Raw genomic sequence first — 17,953 nt, forward strand, 5'->3', positions numbered from 1 at the left:
GGCTGCATCAATAGGAGTATAGCATCTAGATCAAGGGAAGTAATAGTGCCACTGTATTCTGCTCTGGTCAGACCACACCTGGAGTACTGTGTCCAGTTCTGGGCACCACAATTCAAGAGGGACACTGACAAACTGGAACGTGTCCAGAGGAGGGCAACCAAAATGGTCAAAGGCCTGGAAACGATGCCTTATGAGGAATGGCTAAGGGAGCTGGGCATGTTTAGCCTGGAGAAGAGGAGGTTAAGGGGTGATATGATAGCCATGTTCAACTATATAAAAGGATGGCACATAGAGGAGGGAGAAAGGTGGTTTTCTGCTGCTCCAGAGAAGCGGACACGGAGCAATGGATCCAAACTACAAGAAAGAAGATTCCACCTAAACATTCGGAAGAACTTCCTGACAGTAAGAGCTGTTCGACAGTGGAATTTGCTGCCAAGGAGTGTGGTGGAGTCTCCTACTTTGGAGGTCTTTAAGCAGAGGCTTGACAACCATATGTCAGGAGTGCTCTGATGGTGTTTCCTGCTTGGCAGGGGGTTGGACTCGATGGCCCTTGTGGTCTCTTCCAACTCTATGATTCTATGATTCTATGATTCCTGTGCTGATCTATGTAAGTGCTTGGTTGGTACACCTATGAACATTACCATATATCAAGACCTAAAATTCCTACCACAATACCATATACAGTGGTACCTCGGGTTAAGTACTTAATTCGTTCCGGAGGTCCGTACTTAACCTGAAACTGTTCTTAACCTGAAGCACCACTTTAGCTAATGGGGCCTCCTGCTGCCGCCGCGCCGCCAGAGTATGATTTCTGTTCTCATCCTGAAGCAAAGTTTTGAACCTGAAGCACTATTTCTGGGCTAGCGGAGTCTGTAACCTGAAGCGTATGTAACCTGAAGTGTCTATAACCCGAGGTACCACTGTACTTTCTATGGGAAAGCGCACCTTGGTTTTGGAAGAGACTTCTGGAATTGATTAAGTTTGAGGACCAAAGTACCACTGTACTTTGAAAGGTGGGGAGGGGTCATGGTTTGGTGGCAAAGCACACAATTTGCACACAGAATGTCCCCAAGTTTGATATCTGGCATTCAGTTAGATGGGACCCTGGGCCAAGCACTTTCTCATAGGCCCCTCCTCTGACACTGGACCCTAGCAGTACCAGATTTCTGCAACGAGCTGCCCTTTGTGTTTCCCGCAATGCCCCCAATGTAGCCTCACTCCTGGGGCATTGTGGGAAATTAAAATGGCGGGGCTGTACGGCTGCCCAGTGCTGTTTGCTGTTTGGTCCCTTGTAACCCTACCTGGAGATGCCTGGGCTCAAAACAAAGGGCTGAATTAAATAGAAACAGGAGAGGTTGTTTTATATGGAGTCAGATATTGGCCCATTCAGCTCAAGATTGACAACACTGGCTGGCAGCTGCTGCTCTCCAGGATTTCAGACAGGGTGTCTTCCCAGCCCTACACCTGGAAGTGTCAGGGGTTGAACCTGGGCCTTCCGAATCCAAATCAGGTGCTCTAAGCCGCACCCTTACTTTATGCTTTCAAAGATCAAACATGTCTCGGGGATCATTTATTTTATTAATGTTTGGTTACAGTGGGTTAAGCACATTATATTCCGGCCCCCCCTTGAAAATATACCATCTCTTCTTTCTCCTCTTAATAAATTGTGAGGATTCCTCCCCGTTTCGCATCGCCGTTCCGTTTCTCCTCACTTTCTTCCGTCGAGATGCTCAGAAGCCAGTGGGACCTTCAGCACTTGTCAAATCCTGCCTTCACTCCCAGCCGTCAGCAGTTTCCCTCAGAAGACTTCTTGGCACCTTGAAGGACGAGCGCTGAAGTCGAAGCTCTCTTTTGATGCCGCCACTTGGCTCGCCGATTCTTAAACCAAACCTGTGCGTTTCGTAAAAAGTGCCCCCGCAACAAAGAGAGGAAAAATTGGTCCACAATCCAACACGTGATTTTCCTCTTTAAATGATGCTGTGGGTTTTATCCAGTGTTAGAGTGAACGGGCACAACTAACCTAGGTTCATTAATTTCAATGGGCCATAGCAAATGTTAGCACTGCTCAAAGTAGACTCAATAATAATAATAATAATAATAATAATAATAATAATAATAATAATTTATTTATTATTTATACCCCGCCCATCTGGCTGAATTTCCCCAGCCAATCTGGGCGGCTCCCAATCGAGTGTTAAAAACAATACAGCGTTAAATATTAAAAACGTCCCTAAACAGGGCTGCCTTCAGATGTCTTTTGAAGATAAGATAGCTGCTTATTTCCTTCACATCTGAAGGGAGGGTGTTCCACAGGGTGGGCGCCACTACCGAGAAGGCCCTCTGTCTGGTTCCCTGTAACCTTACTTCTCGCAATGAGGGAACCGTCAGAAGGCCCTCGGTGCTGGATCTCAGTGTCCGGGCTGAACGATGGGGGTGGAGATGCTCCTTCAGGCATACAGGACTGAGGCCGTTTAGGGCTTTAAAGGTCAGCACCAACACTTTGAATTGTGCTTGGAAACGGACTGGGAGCCAATGCAGATCTCTCAGAACTGGTGTTATGTGGTCCCGGTGGCCACTCCCAGTCACCAGTCTAGCTGCCGCATTCTGGATTAATTGCAGTTTCTGGGTCACCTTCAAAGGTAGCCCCACGTAGAGCGCATTGCAGTAGTCCAAGCAGGAGATAACTAGAGCATCCCTCTGGTGAGGGAGCTGGCACCACTCTGGTGAGACAGTCTGCTGGCGGGTAGGGTCTCAGCCTGTGTACCAGATGGAGCTGGTAGACAGCCGCCCTGGACACAGAATTGACCTGCGCCTCCATGGACAGCTGTGAGTCCAAAATGACTCCCAGGCTGCGCACCTGGTCCTTCAGGGGCACAGTTACCCCATTCAGGACCAGGGAATCCCCCACACCCGCCCGCCCCCTGTCCCCCAAAAACAGTACTTCTGTCTTGTCAGGATTCAACCTCAATCTGTTAGCCGCCATCCACTGAAATTGATGAACCTGGGTTGTATAATAATAATAATAATAATAATTTCCCCAGCCACTCTGGGCGGCTTCCAACAAAAGATTAAAAATACATTAGTTGTGCCCATTAATTTCAAAGGGCCATATGCAATGTTAGCCCTGCTCAGAGTAAGCCCATTGAAATTAAAAGACATGACTGGCTTAGGTTCATTCATTTCAATGGGCTGTCTCTGGGGCTAGCCTTACCCCGAGTAGACACATTGAAATTAATGGATGTGAGGTCTACTCTGGGCAGGCCTTGCATCAGAATATTACTCAGAGTAGCTGGATACAACCCTATTTGACCCCAAAATGCAAGTTGAAAATGCCCTCCCACCAGATGTCAAGGAAATAAACAACCATCTGACTTTTAGAAGACATCTAAAGGCAGCCCTGTTTAGGGAAGTTTTTAATGTCTGCTGTTTTATCATGTTTTTAATATTCTGTTTGTGGTGGCTGGGGAAACCCAGCCAGATGGGCAGGGTATAAATATTATTATTATTATTATTATTATGACATGAGAATATACCAAATAATATGAAATATGTACAAAACGAAGCCAGTAATGGCTATCAGTCATGAAGGCTATATATCAGTGGCTCCCAATTGGTAGTCCGCAAACCCCAGGGGGTCCGCGGCACCATTCACATAAAGCCATTTCCGAGCTCGGGAGGAGAGGGGGTTGCGGGCTACCCCCTCCCACACACGCGGGGGCTGGCCTTTTGCCCCCGCGAGATCCAGGGAATCCCCGGGCGTGTCTTCGAGGCTGGGAAGGCGTGGCCTAGCCTACTTAAGGCCAGGCACGCCCGGGGACCACCCTCTTTCCCCTTTCCAGCTGAGCGGTTTTCCCATCCCACCTTCCCTTAGGCTTAGCTAGTTATGACCTTGCTATGGACTCCGGTTGGTCGCCTCATGGGGCCTGGTAGGAATTTTTCCAACTTGGCGCACTTTTAGCCTTTTGGTTTTTTCGCCTACCTCGTAGCAAACGTCACAACTTCCGCGGTATTGGCGGTTAGGCATTGGCAGGGGTTAATGTTATGCAAATGAATGGGGGGGGAAGGAAGCGCCATCACCTTCCCCCAAGGAAAAGGGTAGTCCGGTAGAGGACTCCGGGGGGCGTTGCCTTGTCCGAAACCTAGGGAGGTAAGGGCCTCCGGCACACCCCCAAGCAGTGACACCCGTGGGATCCTAGTTGGCGTACTTCAACAGGACTCCCACGGCTTGTGGATAACCCTTCCCGGTCTCCATGCCAGGTAGTCGATAGGAGCCAATGCCTAAGGCCAATACCTTTCAATTCTGTAATCAATAAAGTTGTGGCCTTTTTATGCCCATTAACCTTAAATAGCATGTCCAGTGTCTTCATTTCACATGGGGGAGGGGACTTGCCACGCAACAAAAACTACCAAAGAGGTATCAAAATTTTCAAAAGTTTGGCTTGGCTTTTGAAAAACAGGGGGTCAGCATTACTTAGCCTATTGGGGACCTCTGCTATAAATTATGATGGATGCAGCAGAATGAGAGGCACAATGAATTTCCAGTCACTGGGGTCAACAGCTGGGCAGATTTATTGCTTTCATGCCCAGCATTTGGGCTCCGCAAAGCCATCTGGTTGTCCACCGTGGGAACAGAATGCTAAACTGGATGGACTTTTCCTTTCTGATGCAGCAAGGTTCTTGCATTCTTAAAAATTTATCCCCAATTGAAACCAAGTTACCACTTTAGTTACCTCCACTCTCTCTTCCTTCAGGTGAATCCGGTTAGCCAGGTGCTCTCTGGTAATGACATCTGGGTACTGGTTCTGGTGGAAGAGGGCTTCCAGGGCCTGCAGCTGGTCGTCCGTGAAGATGGTGCGGTGACGGCGGGTCCGGCGCTGAATCTGGTGGAAAGCTTGCAGCTCGCTCTGGCTCCCGCGAGGGTTCTTGCACGGCCTGCCGACGGGATGGAAAACCCGCATGGGCCAGGGAAACCTTGCGTCTGCTAAAGGGAAAGTTTGGGATTCAGCAGGTTTGACTTTTATCAGAGGCGTAGCAAGGGCAGGTGGTACCCGGTGCGGAATTTCTTTTGTCACCCCCCCCATTGACACTGGTGGCGCTGTGGGTTAAACCACAAGAGCCTAGGGCTTGCCGATCAGAAGGTCGGCAATTCGAATCCCCACGACGGGGTGAGCTCCCGTTGCTCGGTCCCTGCTCCTGCCCACCTAGCAGTTCAAAAGCATTTCAAAGTGCAAGTAAATAAATAGGTACCGCTCCGGCGGGAAGGTAAACGGTGTTTCCGTGCGCTGCTCTGGTTCGCCAGAAGCGGCTTAGTCATGCTGGCCACATGACCCGGAAGCTGTACGCCGGCTCCCTCGGCCAGTAAAGCGAGATGAGTGCTGCAACCCCAGAGTCGGCCACAACTGGACCTGGACTTTACCTTTACCCTCCATTGAAATTATTAAAAGAAGGAAAAACATCATACTTACAGCTGCAGGTGCTATTTTCTGGTTTATTTACTTAACATTGTGAGCATAAACACTTAATCCCCCCCCAACTTTGTTCTCACACCCCACCTCTCCTTCTATGTGTTCCAGGGTTTGGGTCCTGATTGAGGGAGCTTTTGCTTCTCTCCTTTTCTCCCCCTTCCTGCCTCCTTCCCTTCCTCCCTCTGCCTGCCTGCCAGCCTCCTCCAGCAGCCCGGGAATGCGGGGCAATGGCGCACCGCCCGCCCACGACGCCCAAGCCTCCCCCGAGCTGTCAAAACGAAGGGGGAAGGGGGGAAGGCCGCCAGCAAAGTGGTGCAGCTCCCCCCTTCCCCCCACAGCTCAGGGTAGGCTTGGGAGTCGCAGGCGGCCGGCGCGCCAAATGTCACCCCCCTCAGCGATGACACCCAGAGCAGTCCGCCTCCAACGCACCCCCCTTCCTACGCCTCTGCCTTTTTTGGAAAAAGCAAAATGTGTACATATTAATGACCTGGTCCATCGTGTTATGCCAGACAGGGCAGAGGCCCTGTGCTTGCCTGGCCTTAATTCCCTCTGGAAGGGGGTGGTTTATTGGCATTTTGCAACACTTGCAAATGGGCAAGTCGAGCAAAGGTAGAGATGCACGGCTTCAAAACTCCCCAAGAGAGAGGTGGAGTCCACCACCCACATTTCAGATCTCTAGGCTGGCGCTTGGGAACCTTTGACTTTCCAAATGTTTTTGGACCACATCTCCCATCATCCCTGGCTACTGGCCATGCTGGCTGGGGCAGATGTGAACTGGAGTTCATCAATATCTGGAGGACAACCAGTTCCCCATCCCTGCTGGAGTTAGCCAGCACCCTAAAACGTTTACAGAACCGAAATTCTGTTTGATGTATCTTCCCGTGCAGCTTAACTGCAGTTTCTCAGTAATACTTTCATCTTCATGGTTCATATTCACCAGCACCATGATGTATGTAATGATCCCAGTTCCTTTTCCACTTCTATATAAAGATTTTGACAATCAGTCCTTATTATTTCATCTAAGTGGTTCTGTCAGGGAACTGACATCGGAGCTAGAGGCGGAGGGAAGGCTCTCAAATGATGCTGGAGAAGGGCCCAGCAGGGAGAGAGGCAGTTCCGCAGATGGGGAAGCAAATCAGCGCAACACCAGGGATAAAGGGGGGCAGGTGGGGGAATCGGCGAGAGGGCTCCAGGACTCTTCACCGGACACCAGCGGGGAGAGCACGGGCCCTCCGCTACCCACGCCCACCCTGCGCAGGAGACTTCCGTGCAGAGAGAGTAGGAGGAGACTGGGTGTCAAACAACTTTTATGTTGGAAAAGATTTAATAAACGCCCACTGACTGATTCTGCTAGCGACTGGGGCAGCCACGAAGTGAAGGGCTGTCCAGACAGAAAGGTTTAGCAAGGCAACAAAGCCTGGAGAGGTGGCAACTTACGCACGAGCAACCCATACACATTACAGGTTCACAACCTATATTCCTAAATATTTTCCATTTTGCTTATGTATCCATGTGGTTTTCCTTGCTTCCATAAGATCTTTAAAAAAAAATTGTTTGTGATATTTACCCTGAGCCATTCTGATTCATCATCAATTATTTTATAGCCTGATACCTTGCTACACACCCTCGTAACTTCTCTATGAGATTTTTCAGGGGAAGATATTGTCAGTACTACGATATCTGCGTACAGCAATATTTTTTGTGTCTATGGGGCCACATTGCACCCCTTTTATATCTATATTCTACTTGGTAGCTATTGCCTCAAAAATGAACTGCAGTTTCTCTTCATTAACAGATACTGGGTGCCTCCAGGCTGTTGCTATTTTCAGGTGGGAGATTTAATCTCATACCAGCAAATGTAGCTTGCTTATTTATAGTTGATTGGGAGGTCTTGCACAACAAACCTACTTTCCCCAAGAGATCAGAGTATTTGTGATACGGAAAGTGAGGGAGAAATGCCCTGGAAAGTGTGGGATAACAACACAACATCTAACCTCTCTGTAAACAAATCAGAATGAATGCATATTAAACAGGCAACATCATCTAGTCTCCCTGCTAACAAATTGGGACGAATGCTCAACAAACAAGTCAAAGGCACTCTGTACCGAGAGAGCATTTTCCACCCAACTTTCCCCTCTCCCAGTAAATTCTACACATTTTGGACTGATTTTTGCCCATTCTAAAAAAAAAACCAGCTTCTCCCTGGTGGGTTATAAAGTATTGTCGGTTTCACAACCAGCCTTCCTCTGCCCTCCAGTGTGGCTGACAAATCCATTATTTGTGAGAGGTTTCCAACCTTGTCAGTTTTACCGGAGAGAAGAGGGAAAGGTTAGAATGATTTTATCGGATTGCAATATCCCCTGTACGTCAGCCTGCAGCGGATCCATGATAACATTTAAAGTAGGGGAAAAGAAAAGTTGTGAATTGCAGGAAAGAGCATTAACTGAAGTAGAGGAGGGGTCTTGACTGACAAAGAGCTCTAAAATGCACAGGCCATTTACACCCCATATGTGTGATGGATAAACCAGTTTATCTTTGTCTCTCCCTTTACCCATGACTCAAAGTTCCCACCTGCACTGTACATATGAAGCACTCTTGCGTGATGACTCCCCCCAAAGAATCTTGGGAGCTGTCTTTTGTGAAGGGTGCTGGGAGTCATCAGCAGGCCCCGATTCCCCTTTACAGGGCTACAATTCCCAGTGTGGCTTAATGATCAATCCCCTTTCCCAGGGACTCCGGGAGCTGTTATATAAACAAACACACTTCTATCCATTTTACAATGCAGTTCTCCTGAATTTCGAAGGGCTGCTGCGTTCCTGTTTGGGTATCGTTTCGGAAGCTGCACACTGGAGAGGTGCGAATTCAAACGCAAACTGAATGGAATTTCTCCCGCACCCTTAGCTGACCCTGTGACCCTCTCCCAAACCTCTCTCCCCCTCCCACTCTACTACACAGAGTAGGGCAAATGCATCCCAACAAAGACCAAAGTTCGGCTGACAGCTCCCAGCAGCAGCCAGCCTCAGGCTTTGATCACAAGCAAACAGGGATACTCACTGAGCCAGTTTGCAGCCTCCTGCCAGGAGTAGGGACCGCTGTGAACACAGCAGCAGCAGCCGCAAGGCGCAGCCTCCACCTCTGCCTCTTCCACCTCGTCCTCCTCCTGCTGCAGGGGGCCAGCAGCCATGCCCCCCAGGGAGCGCAGCCCCTTGGGTTCACAGTCCAGGATCCCTCGGAAGCAGAACGGGAGGAGGACAGGGGGTCTTCGCTCGGCCGAGCTGGAGAGGATGTTCTCGATGGTGAAGGAGCACGGTTTCTTGAGGGTCCTCTTCCCAAGGTCTACTACGCCTGAAGGAGCTTCGGCAGACATCCTGCTCAAGGGACCTCAGCCACGCCGTCCTGCAAGAGACAGACCTGACTTTTCAGGAATGGAACGGGGAAACTGGTTTTCAAAACGACGACAAAGGGGAAATATGGGGCAGAACTAAGGTTTTGGCTTCTTGGAGAGGTGTGTGTGTGTGTGTGTGTGTGTGTGTGTGTGTGTGTGTGTTTGTCTGGGGGGAGCTCAGCTTCTTATCCAACCTCCTGGGCCATTTTTTATTATATATGCTCACAGACAAACAAGATCACATGCATATATATCCCAGAACCAGCCCCCTGTCTGCCCACCTAAGCGAGCTTGCTTGATAACCGACGGCACCCTAAATATATATGTATATATCTATATAATCCTTCTTGGAAAGGAAGCCATAAACCCCCTGCTGGAATAAAATAAATTCTAACTAATCTTGACAGCTTTGTGAAGGGTTAGTGTGGATCTAAGATTTAGCTAATCCTACAGAAATGACTCTGGAAAGAAATCTGATTTCTCTATCTCAAGTGTAGATTTGAGGTGGTTATGAGGTCCATTGTGTCGGAATCCTCCCGTTCAAGTCAGGGGGAGAGAAAAGCTTTTTTCTCAGGCCCAGAAATGGCCCAGAAGGATTAAGTCCTTTTTTAAAAAGAGAGAGAGAAAAGCAAATTATCCTTTTCTTTGGCCAAATGAAAGCTTTCCCATCAAAAGGGAACTGTCATATCGCACAATATGGAGCGGGATTGGAAGCGAATGGCAGGACAGAGGGAGAGTTTAGCTTGACGATAGAAAATCGGCACCAGCAGCCAAAACACTTTGCAAGCCAAGGTATTTTCCCGAAAGCCAGTTTATTTCCCCATCCCGAGAACTAGAAAAGTTGTCAAGTTGTGGGACGTTTTCCCAAAATGATACAGGTTGTCTTTTTAATACATAAATATCCAGGCAGTCCCGGATAGATTTGAACAGTCTTTGCATCTAGCCGGGACCATCTGTGCTTTGGGGGACAGTATCAAAACGTCACAACTTTTCCTGACACCCTCAGGATACCTGGGACTTTTAAAATACTTTGCATTCTGGCGGTTCCCTCATTGTGAGAAGCAAAGCTACAGGGAACCAGGCAGAGGGCCTTCTTGGTAGTGGCGCCCGCCCTGTGGAACGCCCTCCCACCAGATGTCAAGGAAATAAACAACTATCTGACTTTTAGAAGACATCTGAAGCCAGCCCTGTTTAGGGAAGTCTTTCATGTTTGATGTTTTATTGTGCTTTTAATATTCTATTGGGAGCCGCCCAGAGTGGCTGGTTAAACCCAGCCAGATGGGCAGGGTATAAATAATACATTATTATTATTATTATTATTATTATTATTATTATTATTATTATTATCATCATCATCATCATCATCACCATCATCATCTTAACACCATGTGAAATGTAGAGCTATGCTTAGTCCCAGAATCGCTTTTAAGACGTTTAAAAAAAATAATCTGTTTGTGGGTTTGTCACACTGGGCTCCCACCGGGAGGAAGGGTGGGATATATATTGGAAAAATTGAAATAATCAACAAATGGTGGCATGTTGGCTGCCATGTGCATACATCTTCATGTCTTTTTTAGTGTTTGACAAGCTCTTTTTATTATGCCTTACCCAGAGATGTCTGCTGCAGGGGGAATAAATACAAAACTGGGGGAGTAAACAATTCAACCATGGCAATTGTTGGAAACTATGCCCCCAGACAACAAACATCCCCTTTGAACTATTTTTGTGTCCTAAATGAATGAATGAATGAATGGGGGGCAATCGTTGATAATCATGAGGGTCGTGTAGGGCTCTGCGCTGACAGATGGAGATCAGCAAACCACTGAGGCATAGCTGTCAACGTTTCCCTTTTTTAAAGGGAAATTCCCTTATTCAGAATAGGATTCCTCAAAAGAAAAGGGAAAAGTTGACAGCTATGCACCGAGGCTGTTGGGTATGAGGACCAGCAGAACCTTCAGGACCACTGGAGGGCTTCTGTGATCAGAGCCCAGACCCTCTCGTTCGCCTTCCCTTGAGGAACCAAGCACCTCCCATGAAATGAGGTAAGGTAGTCACCTCAGGTGGCAAATCTGGTCTCCTCCATGCCCACTGGCCACCTCCTCTACATCTGCCCACTGCTGCCACCCCCATTCCTGCATCTGGCTAGTGATAGGTAGCAATGGGTGTGTGTGAAGGAAGTGGCCTTCTGTGACAGGTGAGGTGGAGGAGGCTGCGATGGAGCCAGACACAGAGGAGAGAGGTGGCAGCAGGCAGCACACAAGGAGGAAAGAGATGGTGGCAGGGAAGAGTGGCAAAGCTGCAAAACATGTTGGCCTGGCCCTGGGTTATGGGATGGAGAAGTGCCCATCTTCAGGCCAGAAAGCTGGCCCTTTAAGGCTTTGAAGTCCTAGAAGAGGTAGTTGGAAGACAGAGGCTTAAAACATGGGTATGCAGACTAAGGACCAGGGGCCGGATCCGGCCCAATCACCTTCTAAATCTGGTCCACAGATGGTTCAGGAATCAGCATGTTTTTACATGAGTAGAATGTGTCCTTTTGTTTAAAATGCATAGGAATGCATAGGAATTCGTTCATCTCCCCCCCAAAAAAAATAGTACGCCCCCCCACAAGGTCTGAGGGACAGTGGACCGGCCCCCTGCTGAAAAATTTTGCTGACCCCTGGATTAAAAGGTCTCAGTCTGCACCTCACCTCTGCCAGAGCAACTTGTTTGTTTTGGAGCTGTCCGTGGTCCTGAAACTTCTATCCAGTCTTGCCCACCCATCCTTGCTGCTTTCTCTGTGGGACCAGAACAGGACAGTGGGGATAAGGGGCAACAGATGAGATAGGGTTGCCTAAAGGCTACCAGAAAAGCTGGATACAGTGGTACCTCGGGTTACATAAGCTTCAGGTTACAGACTCCGCTAACCCAGAAATATTACCTCGGGTTAAGAACTTTGCTTCAGGATGAGAACAAAAATCATGCTCCCACAGCACAGCAGCAGCGGGAGGCCCCATTAGCTAAAGTGGTGCTTCAGGTTAAGAACAGTTTCAGGTTAAGAACGGACCTTCAGAACGAATTAAGTTCTTAACCCGAGGTACCACTGTATTCAACAATAAACCAGTGTGGAGGGACTACAGCTCTCCAGGTATTGCTGGACTACAACTCCCATAATCCCTGGCCATTGATCATCAAGGTCTGGCTGACAGGAGCTGGAGTCCAACTGGTTTGCCATTTATCTCCTTGACATCTGATGGGAGGGCCTTAAAAAAGGATGGGGAGAATTCATGGAGGCAAAGGCTATGGATGGTTATTAGCCACCATGGCTGTGCTTTGCCTCCATGGTCGAACACAGTAATGCTTCCGGAGGGGGGCAGTTCCTGGGAGCTACAAAAGGGAAGAGTGCTTTTGTGCTTGGGTCCTGCTTGCGGTGTAGCCTTATTAGACTTCACCGATTGGTGGGCTCTCCGTTGATCCCGGACGGGAGGAAGGAAGTCAAATGACACCGAGGATTGGTTCAGAGAAAGAGTTCTTTAATTCTGCTCTTCAGAGCAGCAGAAAGGCACTTGCATGGGCAGTCCACAGCAAGTCCAAAGAAATGAGAAATTTCATGCAGTATATATATCCAGGCACCCTCTCCCCCCTTCTCCAGGAATCCAGCCACATCAGCTTGTACACGCAGGTTGACATCACAGATGTTCCTGCTCCGGTACTCTTAACCATAAAGGGGTTTTCCTTCCTGTACTTCCGACCATAAAAAGGTATTCCTGTTCCTATACTCTTATCTTGGAGCAAGAGGTCACCAACTCCAAGAACACACTCTGGCGCTGTTCCCGGACTAAGTCTGTGCGTCAGAGTGTGGTAAGATAAGACTCAGACATGTCAACCCTACTCCACTGGAACAGCCAAGGTCATCCATTGCCGTGACTGATAAAGGAGAGAGCTTTGTTTATACAGCTGTGTTCTTGTTATGCATTTGCTCAACAGCTTAAGTTAATGCATTTTAGAAATGCTCTCTCGGAGAAAGAAGAAAAGGGGGGTCTTGGGTCCCGTTTCAAACTGACTGCACAGAAACCCAATCCTTCAGCGGGTTTCCCACAGGCATCCGGCTGGCCACCGTGAAAACACTGGCCCGATCTAGCAGCCGCTTCTGAAGTTCTTCGTTGGGCCTCAGAATATGCCTGCAAGAAATGCCATTCTGGAGAGACCGCAATGAATTGAATAAATAGGGATGGAGAGGGAGAAAGGATACTTTGTTGAAAAGCAGCCTTATCATATATGGTGGAATTGTTTAAACATCAAACAATTTTGGGAAACAACATATAATTAAATGAAAAAAATGTTCAGACATTCATTTAGGAAAACATCAGAAGGTTTTCTATTGGGAATAGTACCAGGAAGTCTAAAGGAAGAAGACAAGACATTATATTTGTACGCAACAGTAGCCGCAAGGCTATTGATTTTGAAAAAATGGAAAAGCGGTATTATACGGACAAAAACAGAGTGGCTTGCCAAATTATTGGAGTATTACAATATATCCAAAACAATGGGAGAAATTGGAAGGCTCTCAAAAGAGAAGATAGACAGGGATTGGAAGGTGTTTAAAGGATACTTGCAAAAGCATATTGAAAAATCAGAACTCCTATTAGAATAAACAAGTTCCGTTTTAAATACTGAAATACTAAATAAGACGGATAACAATGTGTAACAGAAAAAGAAGTAGAAAATTGGTTTAAAAGTGTGTGAAAGAAAGTAATAGAAGTGAAAAGAAATTGCAATTGAGGAGATTGGAAGTCGAACACAAGGGTGGGGTGAGGGGTGAGGTATGGTGGTGGGAGAAGGAAGTATCTGTAGGACTGAGTGTGGGTATGTATGAATATTTTAAAGGATTGTATGAAATGTATGTTTGTATATTTGTAATATGTATGTATTAATGTTGAATTATTTTAATAATAAAATATTTGTGTTAAAAAAATTAAAAGAAAAGAAAAGAAAAGCAGCCTTATCACCCTACAAGTATGAAGGGGGAAATTGGGGGGGGGGAGCCGGCCCAGTTGGCGGGGGTTGTAGCAGCCGCAGTCATACAACCTGAAACAGATTGATTCCCCCCTCTGCACGCCTGCGCATACGCACATCACCTGCAACCAAGATTTTCTCCCGCACGCATGCCCCCAATCACTAGTTTGCCCTCCCCACCTCCCTAACCATACAAGGTCCTATACACTTAGCCTATTAGTCCTTCTGCTGATTGCTTTCTTTCATTCTCCCCATACCTTTCACTTTGGGCAAAATAGACTGGTAATGCTTCTTTTATCAAAGAATTATGGGATTTAAGACCCAGATTTCACAAAGAGGACTTTTGATAGCAGCCGGTAATCAAAACCCAATCGCCAGGCGCGTCTATGCAACCCCTGGTCCCTGGAAAAGGGCAAATAAGTAAGAGGGGATTTATATTGATGTTGTGTTTACCGAGATAAGATCTCCCGGGTTATTCCATATTAGAAAAAAAAAGAGAAAGAGAGGGGGAAATAAAACAAGGAGGGGGAGAGAGAAGGAGAACTGCAGACAAGCCGGAGACAATGCAGAGATATGGATAAAGAGAATAGAAAAGAGGGGCCTTTATCGTTTTCGTATTGGGGAAAAGAGATTCTAAAACCATTATAAGGATTAGCAAACATAAAAAAAGTTAATCTGCTTTAGCTGTTCGTTTGTCAAAAGTGAATTCACAGGGTTGGAAAATCCTTCCTGTGATGAAGCTCAAGTTGCCCCCCCCCCAAAAAAAATTCCATTCTTCAGCAACAGGGTCCTCTGAGCCTGAGGAAAAGAAAAAGACCTATGTATGTGTGTTTTCTCCAGAGGAGTCAATTCAGAATAAAGCAGAGCCTCGACCCTTAAAGAATAATTTGAAGAGCATTCACCTAACCCAGGGTTGGGGGACATTTTCCAGCCTGAGGGCCACACTCCCTTTTAGATAACTTTCCAGGGGCCACACAGAGTGGCTGCAGAAAGCCACTTAGATGGACAGGCTATTATTATTATTATTGAATAGGATGTCCCTATTTCCCTCAGAGAAATGTTGGCGGGTACGGCATCCATGCGTAGAAGAGGTGCATGAAGGAATCCTGACTTTTAAAAGACATCTGAATGCACCCATGTTTAGGGAAGTTTTTAATTTTTGATGTTTTATCGTGTTTTTAATATTCTGTTGGGAGCCACCCAGAGCGGCTGGTAAAATCCAGCCAGATGGACGGGGTATAAATAATAAAGCATTATTATTATTATTATTATTATTATTATTATTATTATTATTATTATTATTATTGGGACGTGGGTGGCACTGTGGGTTAAACCACAGAGCCTAGGACTTGCCGATCAGAAGGTTGGCGGTTCAAATCCCTGCGACAGGGTGAGCTCCCATTGCTCAGTCCCTGCTCCTGCCAACCTAGCAGTTTGAAAGCACGTCAAAGTGCAAGTAGATAAATAGGTACCGCTCCGGCGGGAAGGTAAACGGCGTTTCCGTGCGCTGCTCTGGTTCGCCAGAAGCGGCTTAGTCATGCTGGCCACATGACCCGGAAGCTGTACGCTGGCTCCCTTGGCCAATAAAGCGAGATGAGCGCCACAACCCCAGAGTCGGTCACGACTGGACCTAATGGTCAGGGGTCCCTTTACCTTTGTTGTTGTTGTTGTTATTCTCCTCTTTGCAAAAGTATGACTACTGGGCCAGGCAAAAGGCGTTCCTGTCAGTGTATAAAGCCCTTACATGTTCACCTTAAATGTTCACTTGCCTGCTTCGATCTGCTGAACTGGCACTATTGCAGGTGCTACATGATGCTCAACCCACGCTTGAAAAAAAGAAATATTTCAGTATGTCACCTTTGACTTTGGGCAGGCACCTTTGCCGTAACTCTTCTTCAGCACTTGCTTTAAAAAACGGTCATGACTTCAGAGGGATGTAACCATCAACCCCCTTTTCCCAGGGAACTCTGGGAATTGTAGCTCTGTGAAAGGAAGAGGGGCCTCTTAAGAACTCTCAGCACCCTGAACAAACTACAGTTCCCAGTATTCTTTGGGGGAAGTCATGGCTGTTTAAAGTGGTAGCATCCTGTTTTTAACGAATGGTACTGATGAAAACTTGTATTAATAGCAGCCAGGTTATAACAATAGCCAAACGATGGGGAAAACTTAAGAGGACAATCTAATGAATGAATGGTATCAGCAAATGTAGTCCATTACTTTAATGGAAAAATTATCACTGCAAATGAAAGACGGGAAAGCTTTAACAACAACTAAGAGGCCGTTCCCTGACAGCATGATTCAGTTTTATCATTTATGTTGCACAGAAGGAACGTGATCCTCCATCTACACATGGACTTCTGTGGCAGGATTTGTTGTTTAGTCGTTTAGTCGTGTCCGACTCTTCGTGACCCCATGGACCAGAGCACGCCAGGCACTCCTGTCTTCCACTGCCTCCCGCAGTTTGGTCAAACTCATGCTGGTAGCCTCGAGAACACTGTCCAACCATCTCGTCCTCTGTCGGCCCCTTCTCCTTGTGCCCTCCAACTTTCCCAGCATCAGGGTCTTTTCCAGGGAGTCTTCTCTTCTCATGAGGTAGCCAAAGTCTTGGAGCCTCAGCTTCTGGATCTGGCCTTCCAGTGAGCACTCAGGGCTGATTTCCTTCAGAATGGAGAGGTTTGATCTTCTTGCAGTCCATGGGACTCTCAAGAGTCAGGATATTATACGATAACTCCTATTAATAAGAAAGCCTGAGAGGTGCAGTGGTTTCACTGTCAGACAAGGACCTGGGAGACCAGGGTTGAAATCCCCACTTGGCCATGAAACTCGCTGACTGGCCTTAGGCAAGTCACTGCCTCTCAGACTAAACTACCTCACAGGATTAAACGAGGAGCGGGAGAACCATGGTGTGCTACCTCAATCTCCTTGGAGAAAGCACAATGAATAAAATAATAAGACTTGACTAATTAAGCCAAAATATAATATTTTCACGCAATATATTGCACGCTTTGGGCTTTCTATGTACGCTCAAAAGAAATGACAGCACAAAACCAACGACAATAATAATAATGGAAAGGTAAAAAGGTAAAGGTAAAGGACCCCTTGATGCTTAAGTCCCATCAAAGGCGACTATGGGGTGCGGCGCTCATCTTGCTTTCAGGTGGAGGGAGACGGCGTTTGTTCGCATGTGGCCAGCGTGACTAAACCACTTCTGGCGCAACAGGACACCGTGATGGAAACCAGAGCGCATGGAAACACCGTTTACCTTCCCACCGCAGTGGTACCTATTTATCTACTTGCACTGGTGGGCTCCTGAACTGCTAGGTTGGCAGGAGCTGAGATGGAGCAACGGGAGCTCACTCCATCGTGGGGATTCGAACCGGCGACTTTCTGATCGGCAAGCCCAAGTGGCTCAGATCACAGCGCCTCCCGCGCCCCAGAATTCATGTATACAATCCCAGCCAGGCAAAACTCTGCCAGGGAACCAGGTAGAGGGCCTTCTCGGTAGTGGCACCCGCCCTGTGCAACACCCTCCCATCAGATGTCAAAGAGATAAACAACTACCTGACATTCAGAAGACATCTTAAGGCAGCCCTGTTCAGGGAAGTTTTTAATGTGTGACATCTTAGTGTATTTTTGGTTTTTGTGGAAGCCGCCCAGAGTGGCTGGGGAAACCCAGCCAGATGGGCAGGGTACAAATAATAAATTATTGTTGTTGTTGTTGTTGTTGTTGTTGTTGTTGTTGTTGTTGTAAGGTGGAAAGCAGAGCTTGGGAGAGATGTGGCCTGCGGAGGCCAGATGTGTCTGGGGAAAGTTCCAAGGGCCAGATATAAATACTTGGAGGGCCAAATGTGGCCCTCGGGCCTGAGCTTCCCTGCCCACAGTGCCACCTGCGTCCATAATAAAGGAAAGGCTTACTTTGAAAATTGAGAAGGGTAGAAATTCTGCTTTGCATGCAGAAGGATCCCAAGTCTGGCCCTCGGTCTCACCAATATATTATTCTCCGCCTGAAACTCTGGGGAGCGGCTGCAGCTTCTGCTGCTGCCAGCCCGTGCAGGCAACACTGAACTAGGTGGACCATTCGTCTGACGGCAAGGCACCTTCCAACGGTAGG

The 17,953-nt window shown here is 47.5% G+C and overlaps 1 protein-coding gene across 3 annotated transcripts; it reads right to left on the minus strand.

Annotated features, from left to right (window-relative positions):
* Positions 1-1,561: 1,561 nt before the first annotated feature.
* Positions 1,562-17,950, minus strand: GSC2 (goosecoid homeobox 2). 3 transcript variants are annotated; one of them, XM_082203502.1, is made up of 5 exons: positions 17,758-17,950; positions 11,538-11,624; positions 8,520-8,861; positions 4,731-4,978; positions 1,562-1,890 (listed from the first exon to the last, which is right to left on the minus strand). In XM_082203502.1, exons 3-5 carry the CDS (start codon positions 8,830-8,832, stop codon positions 1,786-1,788), a joined length of 666 nt encoding a protein of 221 aa, XP_082059628.1. In that variant the 5' UTR covers positions 8,833-8,861; positions 11,538-11,624; positions 17,758-17,950; the 3' UTR covers positions 1,562-1,785. The 3 variants fall into 3 exon arrangements, with proteins under 3 accessions (XP_082059628.1, XP_082059626.1, XP_082059627.1); XM_082203500.1 differs by having other exon boundaries at positions 4,731-4,981; positions 17,758-17,949; XM_082203501.1 differs by lacking the exon at positions 11,538-11,624 and having other exon boundaries at positions 4,731-4,981; positions 17,758-17,949.
* Between the last annotated feature and the right edge of the window lie 3 nt (positions 17,951-17,953).

This window comes from Podarcis vaucheri, assembly GCF_965113315.1.
Source record: "Podarcis vaucheri genome assembly, chromosome: 16".
Lineage (NCBI taxonomy): Eukaryota > Metazoa > Chordata > Lepidosauria > Squamata > Lacertidae > Podarcis > Podarcis vaucheri.